The following is a 22,038-nucleotide window of genomic DNA, read 5'->3' on the forward strand; positions in this document are numbered from 1 at the left end:
TTCGTGCTGTGTATGCTGCACCCCTTGCTTAGAGTTGTGTATGAAGACATAATCTAGCCCTCTGTGACTCTGTCAGCTGTTATCCCCTTTTTGTCCCTGTACTAGAAAATATATGCTCCAAAGAATACTGGGGTGTCCTTATAAACACAAGACTTTTGCATGGATTGTATAAGGTCTTTAATGGACAACAACTGTGATTTTAGCTTAAATTAATAAAAAACTACACTCACAATTAAATTTCATAAATCATTCAGTTGTGCTTAATTATGTAGTACATGTTGGATTCAGATGCCTAACTTTATCTACCTAACTAGGTGTATAAGTTTTCGAAGTTTGGCTGTTGTTACTTTTTCAAGATACCTGTATATATTATAAAACAAACTTCCAGAGCAATATGCATTTGCACCCACCATGTGCCTGTAAAACTTCTATTTTAAAATTACACCATTTGTGGAGTCCTCTAAAATTGCTTTAAACTATTTTCATGACAAACTAGAAGAATAAGAATGACATACTGATTAGCTGTATTTTCAGAACAGAATTTGCATCCAAGCTGACAGCTAGAGTGCCAAGTTTGTGCCCAATGTAAATTAAATTGGCCAATTTAGAACTTTTGAAAAAATATGTTTCTAACTGGGAAGTAGTGTTTAAGATAAGAGTCTCCTGTTCTTTTATTTTAGTTTTAAGGTTTTTTTTTTATTGTCCATTTTTGTAACATACTTTGAGTTGATTGAAAAGAAAATGTCCTTTTTTGTTGATATTTCATCCTCTTTTGGACATATATTTTATTGCATATATTAGAGAGAGAGATTCTACAGCAATCAACATGGCTACTGCCATTCATTTCTCTGACTTAGCAACCTTGTCATTAGGCCATCAGTGAAGTCAGCAGAAGTGTGCAGAGCTCTAGATGGCTTGCTAGGCAGCAGAAACCTGCTCTGCATTTCAACATTATTCTTTTTCCTCAGGCATAATATTTGAGCCTGATACTGCATTTCTTTGTGCCCACATATTTCTGTGACTTCAGTGAAGGTTTGAATGTGCAAGGTCTGCAGAATTGGCCCTTTAGTAGAACAGAAAGGAGAAGTCCGGCACACTTGCACACGTGGAAAGTATGATCACCCCAAAAGTACAGTGATTGGTTTTTTTGTTTGTTTGACATCTGTCCTGGATTTACACTCTGACTGAGAGCCCTGTGTTTTTCTTAAATTTTTGTGGACACATGTTCATTAGGAAATAGACTGACTGAGATTACAACTAGTCAGCCATCAGATGACAGCTTCTACTCCGAGATGTGAAAGTGTGAATATCCCATGACCTTTAAACTATCCAGACCACTACTTTAAAAAGAGTACTCTAGTGAGGAAGTTTACACCAGATTGTTTGATATATATCAATCTTGTATATATCTATCTAGATATAGACATATAGCTGTATAATTGTCTATTGCTATGAAGATTTAAAAGAAAATAGCCCGAGTTTATGGAAGACTTTGGTAAAATAAAATAATAAAAATGGTTTGTTCTTTTGTGTACCATCTTCTAGCCTACAGTATAAATAATAAACCATATTCTCAGAGCAGTATTGATACTAACCTCATTAATGTTTCTGACGAACAAACAAAGAAGGCCATTGTAATATCAAATTCCGAAAAAAACCCAGAGGAAATCATTGTGTGCTAAATGGAAAGATAAGCAAAACTGAAAATTATAATAATTTTATTTTTTGTTTGCTAAGTAGTATTCTAAGCAGTGGTGTTTAGAAAGTATTTTTTAAATACTCCTTATGGGAGTACTGTAGGATTTAATAAAGATTGTTAACCTTTCTATATAGTTGTTAAGCCATCCTATAGAATTTGGCTGAAAATTACATTCCTGCTATAAATGTCTTACGAGTGGTTAGACAATCTAAGGAGGACGTAATTTTACCATTAAATTATGTAGTTTTTTACAATAGTTTCTATAGAATCCGATCCTATCCTTGTTAAATTCTACCAGATCTTTCAAAAGGGCTTGGACAGTGTTCTCTCAACACTCTGGTTGATACAGTCACACAGAACTTTTTAAAGCTATTTTTAAATGAATAAACATTGTCTTGAGATATTTAGAATCCAAAACCAGCAGTAATATGTTAGTATGTGAGAATTTTGGAAGCTAAACTGATTTATTTTCATTGTGTGGGTAAAGTTTTGTAAAACTCTTTCATATTTATTGTTGTTTGTTATTTGATTATCCAAAATAAATTAAATACGTTTCTTTTTAAAAACAAATAGTGTGTATAATTTTTAATTAGATAGTGTCCTTTAAAAATACTAATTTCTTATATACACATATATAATATACAGCTATGTTTTCTCATCTTTTAGGTATTGAACCTGTTTCTGGCCTTGCTACTGAGCTCGTTTAGTTCAGATAACCTTGCTGCTACAGATGATGATAATGAAATGAACAATCTCCAGATTGCCGTTGCAAGGATTCAGAAGGGAATAGATTATGTGAAAAAAAAATTACAGGAATTCGTCCAAAAAGCCTTTGTTAGAAAGCAAAAAGCATTAGAGGAAATCAAAGCACTTGAAGATCTAAACAACAAGAAAGACAGCTGCATTTCCAACCATACTGTCATTGAAATAAGCAAAGATCTTAATTGTCTCAGAGATGGGAATGGAACGACCAGTGGTGTAGGAACAGGCAGCAGTGTGGAAAAATATGTAATTGATGAAAATGATTATATGTCATTCATAAACAATCCGGGCCTTACTGTGACAGTACCTATTGCTATTGGAGAATCAGATTTTGAAAATTTAAACACAGAAGAGTTTAGCAGTGAGTCGGATATGGAAGAAAGCAAACAGGTAGGACTTTTTATATATGAAAAATAAGTAATTATGCACTTATTTATTCATTATTTAATTTGATTTTCAGTATTGTTTAATAAATCTCTTATTGTATTGTATAAAAATACTATACATTCAGAGTAATGTGTATGATAATTTGGCACTGATCTACCTAATTATGCATCAGGATTCCTTAGATGCTGCATTTTCACTGTCAGTCTGGAAAAAAGAAAAAGTAATAGTCTACTTATTAGCTTACTTATTACAGCAGTTGTGTGATTTATAAATACAGCATTTCTTTCAGATTTTATTATGTGAAGTTTTAGGAGATGATGCAAATTTCATAAGACATCATTTCAGCAGTAATTATAACAATGATCAGAGCTTGTGAAATCTGAGTATTGATGAAGGCCCACGAATATTATAATTGATGACTCAAGGGTATCTCTCTGCACATACCTAATCTAATTTTTTATTATATATATATATATATATATGAAAAGTAAAAATATATATGTGGGTAATTACTAAAGATGAATACTAAGACATCATAGAATAAATAGACCAATGAATGATTTTTAGACCAGCTGAAGTGTCATTTAGACCAGTACCTTAAAACTGTGCAGGAGTACAGACTAACCATTATATTGTATAGCGCTGTAGCAGTAGCTTACATGAAAAAATGATACTATTATTAATGTAACTAAGTGTTTGTTATTGTGCAAAAGCAGACAAAAGATTTCTTTTAACCGAACCAAAAAACCAACAGCTTCCTCAAAATAGACATGGCTGACGCCCTGGAGATTAATGGGTATAGATAATATTCTCAGACAAATACAACGAGGAGTTTGGTGGCACCTTAAAGACTAACAGATTTATTTGGGCATAAGCTTTCATGGCTAAAAAACCCACTTCTTCCATGCATCTGAAGAAGTGGGTTTTTTACCCACGAAAGCTTATGCCCAAATAAATCTGTTAGTCTTTAAGGTGCCGCCGGACTCCTCACTGTTTTTGTGGATACAGACTAACACGGCTACCTCTCTGATACTTGATTCTCAGACAAAGAAAAACTTTGTACAGTGGAGTGCTCAGAGTACATATTATAAGTTAAGGGTAAGTAAATTCAAAACAAATTTTCAAGGACATAATTATTTTGAAAAATATTAGAAATCCAGGAATTTGGGCTTTAAGATGTCTACAATCTATGGCTATAAGCATCCTCAATTTAGAATGGACCTGGTTCTTGTACAGCTTGTGGGTGGAGTGCAGAAAGTATACAATATGAGTGATGCTTCATCATTATAGTATGTTTTGTTTTTTCTATCTAGCTACACGTTCATGACTGCATATGGGGGGGCGTAGTCTGTTATTTTTTGTTTAATGATGCACATATAATAGATGGCACCTGGAACCGTACTGAACTGTGAGGAATAATTCTTTATTATGTGTCACCTTGGCCCCTCAAACTTGTCTCTTGTCTGTGGTATTCAGCCTCTTCCTATGGTTCAGGCTCACCACAGCCAGAGAACCAACTGTACCTTATGGCTTACTTAGGGCATGTCTACACTTACCTCCGGAGCAATCGATCCAGCAGGGGTCGATTTATCGTGTCTAGTGAAGATGCGATAAATTGACCGCTGAGAACTCTCCTGTTGATTCCAGTACTCCACTGGAGTGAGAAGCGTAGGCAGAGTCAACGGGGGAGTGTCAGCAATCGACCTACCACAGTGAAGACACTGCAGTAAGTAGATCTAAGTACGTCGACTTCAGCTATGTTATTCACGTAGCTGAAATTACGTAACTAAGATCGATTTCTCCCTCCCCACCCCTCCCCCAGTGTAGACCAGGCCTTAGTATCAAAACACCTTGGTTGGCACTTTTGAATAAGAATCCAAATAGGGTTTAGGCACAATCCCCTATCATTAACTTCCTTCAGGAGCTGAAGGACCTCTCAACAGGATGAACTGTAGATTATCTCAGAATCAGTCTGAGATTCAAAAATGTCAAATACAATAAAATGTACTAAAAACTGAGAGGAGAATAAATCTAAATGGTATCAAACACACACTTAGATCTAAGGCTTCCATACACTCACCTAGGCAGGCCTAATCGTTTCAGTTTAAAGAAATTATGATGGTCACAGCATTAGCAAGCTGTGTCAATTAGTTTCTCAACCCCTTTTTCCTCTCACTCTGGCATACCAAAGTTCTAGTCACTGGTTCTGTGACCTTGAGTCTTTCAGAGGAACTTCCTTGTTTCTCTCCCTAGAACCTCACTCCTCCTTTCCTTCATTTCCCTTATACCCTGGAGAGTCTTTGAAGTCAAGGGGTGAGTTACCTGCATTAGATTCTAGCCCTGAAGTAATCTTTTTCATTAGCATATTGATGATAAGTTTGATCAAGTCCAGCATCTGTGTCACTAACTTGGCCTCCAGCACGATGTCCATTCTGTGTTCCAATTTTATTCCATATTGTATGTTACCTTCTTTACCAACTTCTGTCTCTGAGATACATTATTTCTAATGCTCCTTTGGACTTGCATATACACACTCAGAATTTCTCCCCTGCTGATGTTTGTCCTTAAATATGTAGCTACCTCTGTATTCCAGGCTAAATTACAATCTTTCCATTGCCTGCAGAGAGTCTCTGAATGCCCTTGCTTATATGTTAAATGATAGACCAGTTTCGCTCAGTGAGTCATACAGCTCCCATATTTTCAAAGAATGCCATATATTTCAACAGCCAATATCAGATATGATTTATGGAAAGATGGTATTCCCATAATTATATATGCTATATGTCTAATCAGGAATGTGAAGTGTATGCCTTTATTTATGAATTACACATAGTTTTAAAGAAAGCCTGTCAGCATACCCATTTGAAGATTAAGAATAAGCCATTGTGGTTTTTGTGGTCAACATTTTTGGTATGAATGGACAAGGTCGCCTGAGAGCTCCCCCCACACACACATTTAATATTGTTTGTGTGACATTGTCCGTATGTTTTCATTTACTTCTAAATGTTCTGCTTTTTTAATGGTTGTGTTTGATAAATACAATGATATGTGCTTTTCTCCAATCTAGCAAAGTTATTTTTATGAGAAATTCCTTAGAATTTTTTTTTAAAATGTTTATGATATGCATTAGGAACTAGGGAGGCTCATAAGTTCTGTAGGGCACTTGGAGTCAGGGAATGGGATAGAGTAAAGCTGCCTAGAAGTTCTATATGGATTTTGACTTCCCAGTTGACTTCTACACATTAGCTACTCCATATTCTCCAGCCTCTGTTTGCTTCTTCAGGCTCCATACTTCCATTTCATCTCTCCATCAAAGCTTTTTCTCCCTTCAGCTATTCTATAGTCCCCAAGACCTTAGTATATCCACATGAACCAGAGTCCTCATGCAGGCTTTTGATGAATCATTAAGTCTTCAGGAAGGAAAACCTGGCACTGCAAGCAAGCAAGAGTCAATACAAGGAACCTAAGAGAGAAGTGGTCAGATGACTTTGGCTGGATGGAAGCTGGCTGGTGAAGGCTGCAAAATTCATCAGCACAAGCATGTGGAGCTTAAGAGCTCTGCAAGCACTCTGCATCGGGGACAGGATGGCCCTGGAAATTTGATTTCCATAGGGCTGTAGTAATCACTAGTAGCAAGAGAAATTGGAGTCCAGCTGCTTGTGCTGGTCTCTGCTCGTGCACTATTACTGGCAGCGGTTAGCTACCTAACATTCAAATATGCACATTTACAGAGTGTTGGGTAGTTAAGGAATGGTACCATGGTAGTTAGGAGTTCCATGTTTATTTTTATCTCAAGCCCCATTACTTTCCATTCTTCCCTACTGGACTAGCTCTGTCTCTTACTGTGGGGGAAGATGTCACTATCTGTACCTCTTTTGTATGTGTAGAAATGCTGTCGCCTGCCCTTTGCTGGGAGTATGTGAGAAACAATTCTGATGCTTGATGAGCAAGTTGTGAAGATTCTGTTGCCACCAGCCTAACCCATGCATATTAACGATTCTGCTACTCGCTGTCTTTCGTACACAGGAGGCTGAAGATTACACATACCTTCTATCCCAGTGTTTAAAAATTAGACCTCTGGAGACACACAATATCATCCGCTCCACTTTCTCTCTCAAGGGATTCCATTAAAACATAACTCCTGCTTGGAGAACTCATTATGGATTCCATTAAAACATAACTCCTGCTTGGTACCTCAGAACCAGGGGTAAGGGATGAGACAGCATTTCCCTTCCCCCAAACATTGCACAGGGTTCTTGGAGTACTCTTAGCACATCAGAATGCCCTCAGAAGACTCCTCTGTCAATAGAACTTCATTTTACCAGGAAGGAGTTGTGGAAAGCTATGTTGGCTCAGGTACTAAAGTATTAACAATTTTTTTCCAGTGTCATTGGTGGCATAGCCACTGATTCTAAGAGCAATACTTTAGGGGAGAGCACTAGAAACATTTATTTGATTATCTGTCTCCATTGACAAGACGTAACAGAAGTGGGGTGGAGGGAGCTGAGGAAGATAACAGGAGCAAGTAATTGAGTTGGAAATTACAGCTGCTGGTAGTTGAGAGAATGGACTTCAGTTTTCCTGGTTTTGCACCCAAATAAATCAGAGTGCAAAAACACCTCTAGCAATCAGTTTTCTTTTTGAAGGCTGTCTCCACAGGAAACAGGCTAGAGATTTACTTTAAGAAGAAAGAACGAGAAAGACAGAAAGGTGTGACTAATTTGCCAGTGAATAAATAACTTACCAAATGTGCCTTTCCCTGTCTTAAAAGGGTTATGTCCTCTAGAGATCTCACCAAAATCATTCAAATAAATCTCATTAGAAATTTCTAGGACAATTTGTGTTTTAGATAAAATGTGGCAAAATCATTTGACATTCTTTCAAAAAATACTTATTGTTTCTGAGTCCCATATTCCAAAAGTAACTTATCCAAATCATCTCAAATTTGGTTAAAAAAGTTTCCCTGGCCTACATTTGCCAAATATTAAAGGAAAAATGACATTTGTAGGATATTAGGGGAAGAGGTATTAGAATGGAAACTAAATTACAATCTTAACTTTGGAGAGGCAACTGTCTCTTCATAATACAGTTTATTGACGGAGTATCAGAGTACTCAGTGCTATGCTAGATGTAGTCTAAATATTCAGTACAATCAGCAATGGACTTTGGAAAAATGAAGTTGTCTATTCTGTATTGTCCCTGTATTTTACAACTGTTTCATGATATTACACTCTTTGACCTTCCAGAGACATGTCCCATTTGACTTCAAAACAGTATCTAAGTTCCTCCTAGTCATAACACACACCACTTTTTTTAGAAGTCTGCTAGCTCTTTATCAGTTGATACCTTCAAAAGAGGCCTTTTGTGTGGTTATCTCTTCATAGGTTCAATTAAACATTGTGCATAGGAGGAGATAATACTAGCTTGGCTGGTACATGACTGTCTCCCACAGGCTCTTCACGTCTTCCTAAGAAATGTCTCGACAGCTGACATATTGGAGATATACTTGTACTTTTAAATGAATATGATCGTTATTTACTCTGAAACATTTAGACAGCTATATGTTTCTCTTTTACATGTACTTGGAAATATAGCAGTTCTTTTGTCACTACCCATCTGTATCTCCGACAGATTCCCTGGTAGCATCTATTTAGTGCACCTGGCATACCTTTCCCGTGTGGACCCTAAAATACCCCTATATATACTTATACATGCACTCTGGGCAGCTGCACATACATTTTTGCCTGTGAATTTCAGGTCTTCATTTAAACAATAAAACTGCCTAGTTTGAAATTGTTTCATTTACAACAATGAAAGCAGCTACAATTTTTACAGTGCCTTGAGACATCACAAATCACTTTCCAATAACACTGGGAATGCCCTCCCCCAACCCCTATGTGAACATAGAAGACCCTGAACATAGGTGGAACTATCGTAGTGCCACTTTGTGGAGTATAAAATATGGCTGATCAATATAATGTATGGAGTGGGTTAACCTTCGCACACATCAGAATCCTAGCTATTGTATTCTGTACCAGTTAGCAAATATTAAGTGGATTAAAATGCCAGCAAGCAGGGCCGCCTGGGGGGGAGGGGGGGGCAAATGGGGCAATTTGCCCCGGGGCTCCCTCGAGAATATAGTATTCTATAGTATTGCAACTTTTTTTTATGGAAGGGGCCCCTGACATTGCTTTGCCCCAGGCCCCCTCAATCCTCTGGGCAGCCCTGCCAGCAAGAAGACTATTACAGTAAACAACCTGGGAGATCATAAGTCAGAATTAGTATTTGGTGCATCAGAGAAGAAGAACTGAGTTCTAGATATTTTTCCAGTTAGTGGAAAGCTGACTTTGCAACTGCAGAGTCATGACTATCTGAAGAAAAGGCCTGAATCAATCAGAATTCCGAGATTCCTGACCACAGGTGATGCTTATTTTGAAGATTCTTCTTATTAGCAACCCTCAATTGCCAGCAAAGAGTTGCCATTATCTGGCAGTTGCCAATAAGTGGAAGTCAAGTTTGTGAGGGTGCAGCCAGGGAAGGAAGTGCTGGGACATGCCATCCCTGGCTTCAGCCCTGTAAACCAGCCTGTGCACAGGGCAGCAGCGGGAAGGGGAGCAGCAACCCAGATGCCAGGACTTTCTACAGGAAGTGAAGGCACTGGGTGGGGGCTCACGGAGCTGCACAGTACCTCTCCTTGCACTCTCAGGTGATTAGGGCTCAGCATATGCCAGTGCTTCCTTCCTGCGGTGCAGCGCCTCAGCAGGGCACATCCTGGAGAATGCATAGAGAGAGACAGTGCAGCTCCAGCTTCCAGGTGGCACCCTCCTTCCCTGCTACTGTCCTTTCCACAGCCCCTGCAGCACCAGAACCACTGGAATGTGCTGAGCACCCGGCTGCAGGCAGGTTTGTGAGACTGCAGCCAGAGAAAGCACATCCCAACACTTCCTGCCCTGGCTGCAGCCTTGCAAACCTGCACCTGGGCCTTTCTTAATAAGCGTCATGCTGTTGCCAATATCCAAATCCCATTTACACTAAGGTCAATTGGACAGGACTGGTTCCCACCAAAATGTTGCTACTAATCAGAAGTTGTTAATATATGGATTGCTATTAAGCAGAATTCACTGCATATATATATATTATATGAATCATCATAAAATTGAAGGAATAAGTCTCAAGTTAATATCTGAAATCAGCAATAAATAGTTCAGGTTAGCAACATTAAAATGATTCTTTAACATCGATGCCCCCTAATCCTCAGAACAAAGATTGAAATCCTGGCCTCTCGTTGACTTTGATGGATCCAGGATTTCACCCAAGATCAGTAAATAGTAGAAAAAGAGAAGGTGTTGCCCCTTCCTACAGCTGTGAATGACCATGATATCATCGTATATCATCACCCGTATGACTTGATCAATATGTTCACAGCTTTGCAAACCAATAGCATGAATTCCCCTTCCCTACCACCTGGCCAATTCAAAGGGCCAGTTCCTTCCCAAATGGCACTACACCATCCAAAGTATCAGCTTCTTTAGAGTGCCTGATAGTTTGGATCTGTAACGTGTCAGCCCACTGTCTCAAATGCCACTGATGGGCCAGGTCCAACCATCCAGCTGGCCCATTCCTTCCCAAATGGATCAAGAAACTTTAGAAAGCCAAATAGTCATAAAATAATAATGTTAAAATAGTTTTTTACATAATACAGTACCTCACAATATCTAATTTGGATAGAAATTCAAGGAGAATTCACTGTTTTGTGAGGTATTTCTACATGTAAATTCTATCATTGTTAAAAGGATGGAAGCAGGAACTATAAAACAGAAAACCTCAAAGTATTTTGCTTATTGTATGCATTCAGTTTAGAATGATAAAATATGCACACGGTCAATTAAATGAAGAGTAAACAATTTAAGTGTGAAAATTCGAAGAATATTCTGCCAAGCGTTAAAATAATGTTTATTAAGATTTATCTTTAAAGCTATCATATACTTTCAAAATCTGTGCTAGCCATATTATTATGTAGTTAGTTCATTTTTGTTTCTTAATTGTGAGCCACAATTTTGCAGAACAGTTATTAGCTTCAGCTCCTGTATTTTATATGAATCTGATGATACTAGATATAAACTTACAGTCAATCCTTAGGAATGTTTGTTGAACTCTTTTGTCAGCCAATATGTATCCTCCTTTTTGCCAACTGATAAAATATTTAGTAAATATATTTTTACTGTTTTGAAGCCATGTTTGAATTAGAGTTTCCAAAGAGAAGAAAAGTAGAGGTACTATAATCTTGAACTTCACTGCCTACCGTTCTTACTTCTCACAGGGGTAAAACCAAGCTGGAGCAATCAAGAACGCAGCTCTTGTGCTTTTTAACCAGGTAGAGCAACGTATCACCACTTTTACACAGGTTACCTAAGCAAGTTATACATATCACTTTTTTAATGGCTATTGACTGGCCTGCATGCAACTAAGCTATGTTCCTTCCCCATCCATTGCAAGATAGTAGAAACATGCACAGCTGCTCTCTGCTGAGTCATGTGACTCACATCACAGCATGGTCAGGCAAGACTGGCAACCCCAACATACATTTGACTCTGCTAATGACTCTTCTAGATATTTTTGATGAAGTACTTTAACAATAACTGCATGCTCTTCAGGTTTTGGTAATATGGATCAAACCATTAAAGGAATGTTCAACTTTAAAAAGAACAAAGAAAAAAGGGAGCATGCATAGTTTTTAAAAATATAAAAACAACCCTTTTTGATTCAGCCCTTATAAATGTATTGGTTTACTAAAGGAAGTTCTAGATGATTTATGTAATGCTTATTGTCACATTTAAATTCCTTAATGAATATAATTGGAACATTTCAAAATCTACTCATGTCACAAAAATATTTACATTTATTTATATTTTGAAATGTTTAATGCAAACTTGCTAGGTACTAAGAGCAATATTCTGTATTCATTTGGGCACCCACATATCTTGAATTTTCATAAACTGCATATGAACAGGACACATAATTTATGCCAAAAGTAATATTCAGCAGAAGCAAATAGACAAACAAAAAACACTTCACAGAAGAGAAGAGAGAACAGAACTGCCAAAAAAAGCCTTTACAAACATTCTCTTCCAAAAACCAAAGAAACTAAAAAACATTTGCATATCAACATTCTTCCATCAAATACAATTATTTTAGAATGCACATGTTATGATACCTGAGTCTGTGTTTCAAATCTGGATCTCACATTACTCAATGTAAATCAGAGTAATTTAAGCAATCAACATTTCTTTTAAAAAAATTGCAGTTACATTGTTTGTTTTTAATAAAAGGCAAATGTACTCTCCATTGCAGCATAACTGACAGAACTTTCATGGACAGATAAAAGCAAATATGATGCAAAAATTGATAAAAGTTTTATAAAAGTTTATAACATTTATAAAAGTTATGCACCTATTTTTGCTCTAATGCCAGTGTAAATCTGGAGCAACTCTACTGACTTGAATGGGATTGCTATGGACTTACATCAGTGTAGCTCTGAATAGAATTTGACATGATTGCAGCAGTTTAGGGACCTTGTAAGGACTAAGGCTCCAATCCTGCAACTGGACCCATAGGGACAAAATGTTGTGCCCACATGGAGCCCCACTGGCTTCAAAGGGAATCTGCACACATAAGAATCCAACTGCAGGGTTACTACCAAAATTTTGAGTGGACTACAGAAAAGAGAAGTCACAGGGATGCCTTCCATCCTCCTATGTAACAAGATGGCTGTGCTGGGGGGCGCATTTGATCCATCTTGTTAAAGGTTTAGCAAGATTAACTCTGTGCTGTCCTCCCCACATACCCAGGAGGTATTATGGCACAATATGTCTTTCAAAAGAAAAATGCCACCATGCACCCGCTCATAAGATTTTGCCTCATGGGAGACATAACTGAGCCTTCACTGTTAAAATTATGTACGGGTTAGACATTTTACATCTATATTTTTAATTGATCTTAACTGGGCAATAACTAAAATCTCCCTTACTGGACCTTATGGGCTCATACAAATTCACAGTACTGTGTGGCATACACCCTGTTTCAGTCTCAGGGCAAATATCATAATGATATAAATCAAGATATGCTCGAGCTAATCCAAAAGACCAGAATAAAGCTCTAAGAGATGTAGTTAGCAAAGTTATTTTTGTAGTATACATGCAAACTTCATGATATTTGAGATTAATGGTTTGGTTCCAGGCAATTTTGAATAGGGAATTCCTTTATTTATATTATATTTTGTCAACCAAATCATACAGCAATTTGTAACAGTCAAAACTCAAAGTTTGAAATGAATAGCTGACTATTAAAGGCAATTTGTAATGGCTGAGTCCCTTTATTTATATTTTTGTCACTTTGAATCATGAAGCACTTTGTAAAGCTTAAAATTTTAGCAGCCTGCTCCTGCTCCCATTGAAATCTAGAGCAAAATTAAATGGGAGCAAGAATGGGTCTTAAGTGAATGCATTGGAAATGGGCCCAACAACATGCTGTTGGTCAAGGTTTGTTTTGATGATTTAAGCTGTTGAAATCAGAAAATGCACTACTTTTAAAAGAAGAGTACGTAGGCTCACTATACACTCTAATGAATGTAGTTACTCAAATATTCTGGTTGTTACTAAACCATTACTATGTATGTCTATTTGTCACATTCTATACAATAATGTGTATAATTATATATTTTTTCAGAACAACACTACGCTCATAGAAGTAGTTTTTCCTTGATACTCTGGGGGGTGGAGAGGAGGTTCTGCTCTAATTTAAGCATGTTGTTTTGCTGATACAGGCCTTGAGAATGCTACATCATAAACAAATAGTTTCAAATGTATCCCTGTATAGAATAAGACACCTCTCTGCAGGTACTGATCAATTTGACAAAGAATTATTTTGTAATTCATACAATACCTTGAACTTTCTTGATATTTTTATTGGTATTACTATTAGAAAAATCAGCATTAAAGCCTTTTCTAAACTACAAACATTCTTTCTTAATTTTAGGGGGGTTTGTAATTTACTTCACTTGATTTTCGACACTTGAGATTGCTTGAGATTGCCTGAAAAATAAATGAAGAGCATGCTAAGGAATTGCACCCTTTGTTATATTAATGAAAATAATCTACACTTCTCTAATTTGCTGTTTAACAAATGTAACAATTGTGATGTGTGGAATAGTGGCAACAGAGTCCTGTGTTGGGCAAGAAGAGTTGAAGAACTGACTACTTTTCATTGACAATCATTGGAAGTATTAATGATTGATAGTTACCAGCCTTTATTCTATGGCCCTTGATGTCAGTGACTAAGCTCTTACTGATTTCAGTGGTGAAGGATGAGGCCACAAATGAGTTCTATTCTACCTAGTTTAAATATATCATATTTTTATTCTGACCATGTACAGCTTTACATCATTTAAAGAAGGAACTTCTCATATTTCCAGTGACAGGAAGAAATTCAGGCTTATAATTATTTCTTAGTAAATAAACAGATATATAATTAGAGTATGAGTTCCCAAATCTTACTTTTCCTTTTTTAAAGGGACACCTCCCCCCCTTTTCTTTCCCCTCCACCTCCATTTAGGTTATGTGCTAGTAACTGTCAATTTTTTCTTCCTTTGGTACATAGATGATATCCACAATGAAATGATGAAAGCAAAATCCTAAAATATGTCAATATAATCTACATTATTTTTTTGTTTTTGTTTTAAATGTCTTTGTCTACTTATTTACAAAACGTATTCTTTCTTTGGTTTAAATATATCTACTTTCAATATTTTGATGCTTATGATCTTCCTCATGTTCTGATATTGAAGATTAGTAATTAAATTATTCATAAATGTTACCAATTTAGAGGCAATTCTCACATAATTATTTAACATATTTTAATTTTGGAAATCATTGAATTAATATTATTATTAAAGCCTATTATGAAAACTGAGTTAAACTGGATTTATGGCAAAATATTAACCAGAAAGTGTGTGAGAGATTATATATATGTGTGTGTGTGTGTGTTACACCACATACATGCACTTTTTGTGTTTTATATGTAGTAGTATATATATAAATATGTGTAGTATACATATAAAATAAACAATGAGCTCAATTATGCCTAATTAAGAATATATACATACATGCATGCTTGATACTTAGTTATTCCTCCTGTAAACTAAAAGGATGCACATCAGGATGGGAGGAATGAGGAGGGAGGTGTGAGGATATCCTGGTAGCCAAGTAAAGCTAGAATAGTTTGCAATGTTATCCAAATCCTGAGGTAATTATCTTACCCTCCTCACACCTTGCTTGTATGTTTCATGTATATGATGGCTCACACAATATTTTACAAGAGAAAGATGGTTTCTAAAAATAACTTTATATGGAATTTTTTGGATTGTTCTATTTGTTAGAGATTTTTCTATTTCAGGACAAATCCTATATATAAATTTGATTTTTATTTCATTATAATCATAGTTATGCAATACAACTGTGATGTCAAAGGTGGCTAAACTAATCATTATGTAGCACAGGTGACTTTAATTCACTGAAACAGTGTCTTTGGGCAGGGCTGGATATCGAAACGTAATCCTGCAATTTTCTATCAACGAAGTTGGAAATTCTTACAAAAATGCTTAAAATGATCCATCTTATCTGGGGAGAGAGGCATTGCTCACCTAAACCTGATTAAGAGATCAGCCTGGTCCATGTGATCTACCATAAAACCAAATAATTTCCTTATATCCCAATATCTTTTTCTTTATGGAACACTTTTTAATACATTACAAATAAGTTGTTTTATTTTACAGCATTCTTTATCAGAAAAGACAGAGAGAGAGAAAAAGAGAGAGAACAAGAAAACACCCCTTTTAAAAGTTGTGTTTTACTCTAGTGTGAGTCAAGCAGTTTGTTCAATGACTGATTTTTAGGTACCAGTAAAAAAAAAAAAAATCAGCCACTAGTTGGAAATAGTAAATACATTATCCAGTGTTCTTTTCAAAAGCAATACTTGTGGACAAACTGGTCTCTTGTAGGTCAAAGCACTAAAGAGATGTGATCTTCCAATCAGAAATCATGTCCATTAATGCTACAATCACCAACTATCAAATGAAAATTTTAAATTCTGCGGCATCAACACCTATCAGATGAAACATTTAAATTGATGTCTTTCAAGATAACAGAAGTACAATTACTAAAATAGGATCAGGACTTCCTATTTTGAAAACCAATTATCTGTAAATGCCTTCATGTATATTGTTTGTAAAGTACTTGACTGGGTGACTACATGTATCCAGCAAGAGGAGATTAACAACATGCAACAGTATTTGAGTCCAGTGACATCTTCTTGTAACAAATGAGTGTCCTTTATTATAACAAAATTATTATTTTATATGACATTCTCACATAAAAAAAAATAAGGATGGGTGGTATTGCATTTCATTATAACCATAACATACAACACCAAGTCTAAAGAAATAGAACTATGGTATCTGTCAGCTCCTAGAATGTGTAGCCCAATTAAGGCCCCAATCGTGTAAAAACATACCCTCATGAGTAATTTTAGGCATGTGAGACCCGATCCAACTCAAGTCAATGGGAACTCAGTGGGAATCCTCACGTGCATAAAATGAAAGTTACTTGCAACTGGAGTTCTTTGAGATGGTTTTGTATATTCATGCTTCTGGGTATTGCCCTGCCTAGTGGTGCCTAATGGTACACCCCCTTTTATCCCTCCTGTCAGTATCTCTGAAATGTTCTGAGGGCAAAGCTCTATAAAGGGGTGCAGCACCCTCTAACACCTCAGTTCCTTCCACTGCCAACCCAGAGAAAAAAAATAAAAGGACTCTGAGAAAGTGGAGAAGGAGGTTGGGAAGTGTAAATATGCAGAGCCACCTCTAAGAACTCTGGTTACAATTAACCTTCATTTCTTCTTCGAGTGGCTTTGCATATTCCCACTTATGGAATAGTTTGATAAGCAGTACTGAAAATAATCTCAATGAAGGAACAGAGTCTTCATTGAACAGAGACTGAAGCACCGCTCTATCAAATTTAGCATCAGCCCTTAGGATGGCCACTCACAAACCCCCAGAATACCAGGCATTCCGGTACTTCCCAGAATGGCGGTGGGCCCACCCCTACTGGCACATCCCTACCAGACAGGGGACAAACCATTTAAAACCAGGACTGTCTATCTTAAAATAAGATGAATGGCCTGCTTTTTAGCCCTTGAAGCCAAATTGAGAGCATAACATTTAGAAAAAGTGTGCACAGAACTTCAGGTTGAAGCAGTGTAAATTTTAGTAACAGGGACTTGCGCAGGACAAGCAAAAGGCATTGCCACAGCTCTGGTGGAATGAGATCATACTGTTGTAGGTACAGGAATTTCTGCTAACTTTAACATTCAACAAAACATTCCTTTATCCATCTAAAAAAAATCTGGGGAGACACAGTATGATCCATGTGATTCTTAGAATAAGAGACGAATAATCTAGATGATTTTCCAAAAATTTTAGTTCTATTTAAATAATATGCAACAGTTCTTCTATCTAAAATATTTCAAACTGATTCCCCTTTTTTACTAGGTGGTCTTGGAACAAATACCAGCAAATTAATTGTCTGATTAATGTGAAATTCAGAAACGACTTTTGGCATAAGCTTAAGATCAAGTCTAAGAACCCCCTTTATGAAAAGATGTACAGTGGATCAGTCCCAAGGCCTTTAATTCCATTAATTTCTGGCTGACGTTATGGCAACAATTAATGTCATTTTAATACATAAACACTCAGCCAAGGGTTCAAAAGCTGACTTCACAAATGTAGATAAAGAACAAATAAAATCCCAAGGAGAGACAGGTGAGTCCAAAATGCCTCAAAGGATATTAACTGACAATTGAAGATTGTCCGAATTTGGCCTGTAAACCTGAGACATCCAGTGCTGCATTGTCCTCATTCTGAGATGTGCAAACAGAGTCATGTAAGTCTTAGCTGCCATGAGACCCAGGAAGAAAATTACTTTCTGTGTTAGACATATTTGAGAGTTTAAAACATACGGCACTATTTTTAAAAAATTGTCCTCTGGTAAAAAGATATTTCCTATCACCAAGTCCAATATGGAGTCTATGAGTACAGTTCTCTGAGTTGGGCAGAAATTCAACTTTTTGACATTCAGAAGCATCTCCAAGTCTGAAAAAAGGGTGGTTGTATAGCAGTATGGCTTGATAGATCCTTGCGAACAGCATCCTTCAACAGCCAATCACTCAATTAAGGGTAAACAAAAATAACCTGCTTTCTCATCTGAGCAGCTACTACAGAAAGGCACTTTACAAACACTATTGGTGTGGTTAACAGGCCAAATGGGATCATGTTGTATTGGAAATGGCCTCCCAACACCTTGAAACAAAGGTATTTTTGATGACTGTACTGGCAGAAATATGAAAATGTGTCCTTTCACTCAAGCATCACAAACCAATCTATAGCTGAAAGTGAAGGAATTATGGAGGCCAGAGCTAACATACATAACTGAAACTTTCATATGTATTTGTTCAGATTCCTTAAATCTAAAATCAGATGAAACCGTACTTTTTCTGTACCAAAAAGTCTCTTGAGAAAAACCCAACCTCTCAGGTTTTAGATACCTCCTCAACAGCTCCTATCAGAAGGAATTTCTGCACTTCTGAAAGTAAAATAGCCTCATGAGAAGGTTCCCTGAAAAAGGTAGGGTACAAGGAATTGAAAGGGGGAAATTTCTCAGATTGATTGACCTAGTCCTTTTCTATCATTTGTAGCACCCATTTGTCCAATGTATTATCTGTCCTCCATCTGATGAGAAAATATGCTAGCCTGTCTCCAAACAGGAAGGGAAGATCCCCACTGATTGATTCTGGACTCTTGATCCTGTCAGAAAATCTGAGGGTTGGTTGTTCACCAAAGACAACAGGGAGGAAGCAGATTGTTTAGATTTAGGCTTTGATTCGAAAGACTTCTTGTTTTGGCTCTGGAAAGACATACCCTGTTGGTGTAGTTACTGATGTCTTTGATTCAATGGGAAATAAGTCAAGGAAGACTGTGTTTCTGATAATGGAAATGAGTAGTCAAAGGTCTCCGCCTGGTAAAAGAAATCAAAGCTCAAATAGCAGCTTTTGAGCTTGTCTCCTTCAGATTTTCCAGCAACTCATCTGCCTTTTCACTTAAAAGACCATCCCCTAACTCAATTCTCATATCCTGAGCCAGAGAAGAGCAACAAAACCACGCTTGTCTACTCCAGGTAACTGCATATGCCAGTGCTCTAGCAGAAGAGTTCAAGGTGACTAAAGAAGCTCCAAAAGCATGCTTTGTCATATTTTCACCTCCATTAGGATCACATTTGCTAATTTCCTTTTGTTATCTGGCAAATCCTGCACAAACAATGCCATCTTTTCCCATAAGTGGAACTGAGAGTGGATCATAGTTGCTTGATAATTTTCCAAGAAGGGAAGAGGAGAATACTTTTTTCCCTAAGGAATCAATATTTTCCCTTCTCTATCAGTGCTTGTCCAGACCTCAACATGCTACTGGTAGCAGCCACAACCTAATGAATTAGGTACAGGTTGTGTGTAAAAATATGAAAACTGCTATGAGGGTATCTGATATAATTTATCTGCCTCTTCAAAATAGGCTGGCAAAAAGTAAAAGTGGACCACACAGATGTAGCTCGCTGCGGTAGACCATCAAGAATTGATAACAAACTTCCTACTCTTGCAGGTAGCTTAAACAATGTCGAACACTGGATGGGATGTTTTCTCCACAACTAGTGAAGTTAATTTCAATGTGAACACTGTGTGATCCATCAGGTCATGGCACTGCAGAGCATCCTCAAAAGGAAAAGAGGCAGAAGCCACTCCCACAGGCTCATCTGGTGACAAATCAGGATCGGGGTCTGTGTCAGCCTACTCTTGTTCAAAAACAGAAGTTATCTCCGTATCTTCTTCTTCAAACAGACAATCAGGTACCACTATCTGAGATGCAGACAGATCTGGTGGAACTGGATCCGAGGATTTCTCCACCACTGGATCCTTTACAGATAAAATATCACCTTTCCATCCATAAGGAGGATGACTGAAAAATTCCTGTGGCAGCTCCCAATAAGGCCATGGACTCCAGGACTGCCAGTCTCCCCCACAACTGTGATGTGAGAACATACGTGCAGGAGGAGGATCAAAAAGAAGAAGCAGGTCTCTTTATTCTTCCTCTGTCAACCTCTAAACATGGATCTGGCCTTGGATCAGTAATGGATTCCACTGAAGATAGTAATGGACCTAGAGACTGGAGAGAAAACTCTTTGTGGGGACACTGTAGGAGACTTAGGAGGAGAAGGTGTAGATGGACCAGGAGAAAGACTAATAATCTCCTCTTCTCTTCTCCTTTTTTCAGGAGAATTGACACTGAACTCAGAACTGATGAAGCCAGTCTCTTCCTCTCATTCAGATCCAAGAAGCCCTCAGAAACCAAATGGTGTACATCAGCCAAAGTAAATATATTCTATGGACCCGAAGTTGGAGCTGAAACTGGACACAGGTCGAAGTTGGAGCTGAAGACCTGGATGGCATGGAATCTGGTGAAATACACAGATCTGCCTGCTTGGTACTTGAAGCTGAAGCCAGAGCCAGTCTGGATTTTGGAGCCATAGTTGTAGAGGCCCTGTCAGAATCAGATAGATCTGACAAATCTGAAATGAGGGATCTGGCATTTCTAACGGTGGCTATCTTCTCCCTTGAATGCTTCTTCGGAACCAACACAGCTGGAGCTGACAATGTGGCTCTTGGTTCTGTAGCAGACAGTCTGCTCTTCATCATCACCTGTGCCTTTGAAGCCCTGGCTGCTTGAGCAACAGGATCTGGAGACAGACCCAACAAAGGTTCTGATTTCCTGCAGCCTTTAAATTATTTCATCTTGCAGGAGTAAGTGACAGTATGTCCCAGTATGGATCCTTGAGGTCCCCACTACTTACCTCTCTCCAGTATGAAAACTGACCATTTATTCCTACCCTTTGTTTCCTATCTCTTAACCAGTTACTGATCCATGAGAGGATATACCCTCTCACCCCATGACTGTGACTTTGCTTACAAGTTTTTGGTGTCGGACCTTGTCAAGGTCTTTCTGAAAGTCTAAGTACACTATATCCACTGGATCACCCTTGTCCACATGCTTGTTGATACCTTCAAAGAATTCTAATAGATTGGTGAGGAATGATTTCCTTTCACTAGGAAACAACAAGCCATGTTGAATCTTCACTAAAACATAGTGTGTGTCTATGTGTCTGATAATTCTGTTCTTTACTATAGTTTCAATCAGTTTGCCTGGTATTGCCAGGACTGCCTCTGGAGCCTTTTGTTTAAAAAATTCAGCATTACATTAGCTATTCTCTAATCATTTGGTACGGAGGCTCATTTAAGTGATAGGTTACATAGTAATAGTTAGTAGTTCTGCAATTTCACGTTTGAGCTCCTTCTGAACTCTTGGGTGAATACCATCTGGTCCTGGCGACTTAGTACTGTTTAATTTATTAATTTGTTCCAAAACCTCCAATATTGACATCTCAGTCTGGGAGATGTGTTATCGAAGAAGAATGGGAATCTCCCACACATCCTCTACAGTTAAGACTGACAAAGAATTCATTTAGCTTCTGCTTTTTCTTCAGTTTCACCAAGCTACTAACGACTTAACTAACTAACTAAAACTATACTAAACAATTACCAAGACACTAAGAACTGGGGGAAAAAACTCAGATCCGAATGGTCTGGAGTGGTTTACTTCCATCTGGCACAGTGGTTGGAAGAAAGTGAGGTGATAGAAGGCATTGCCCCCACTCCTTACAACATCTGGAGATGCTGAGGGCAGAGGCAAAGGGGCTGTGCAAGTGCTCGAACAGACACTGCTTGGAGAAGGTTCTAACATCAGGCACCACCAGGCAGTGCAATACCCATAAGTGGGAATATGCCAGAGCTGCTCAAAGAAAAAATTATAATGTACTTATTATTTAGATGTGGATCTACAGTAACCCTATTTCTTTAGGCCTGCTCCAAAGCCCAGTGCAGTCAATGGAAAGAGTCACATCAATTTCAATTATGTATGGATCATGTCCTTTGTTTCCAAATAATTTAAGGCCTGATCCTGCAAGCTGTCTCCTGAGTTA

General features: G+C 37.6%; 1 protein-coding gene across 1 annotated transcript in view; it reads left to right on the forward strand.

The window, feature by feature from the left end:
* Window positions 1-22,038, forward strand: part of LOC128845590 (sodium channel protein type 2 subunit alpha-like) — a 117,960-nt gene that overhangs the window by 62,745 nt on the left and 33,177 nt on the right. Inside the window, exon 17 of the mRNA XM_054044412.1 lies at window positions 2,366-2,851. Within this exon, the coding sequence (XP_053900387.1) occupies window positions 2,366-2,851 (486 nt within the window). The remainder of the gene's footprint in view (window positions 1-2,365; window positions 2,852-22,038) is intronic.

This window comes from Malaclemys terrapin, chromosome 11 (assembly GCF_027887155.1).
Source record: "Malaclemys terrapin pileata isolate rMalTer1 chromosome 11, rMalTer1.hap1, whole genome shotgun sequence".
In the NCBI taxonomy this organism is placed as follows: domain Eukaryota; kingdom Metazoa; phylum Chordata; order Testudines; family Emydidae; genus Malaclemys; species Malaclemys terrapin.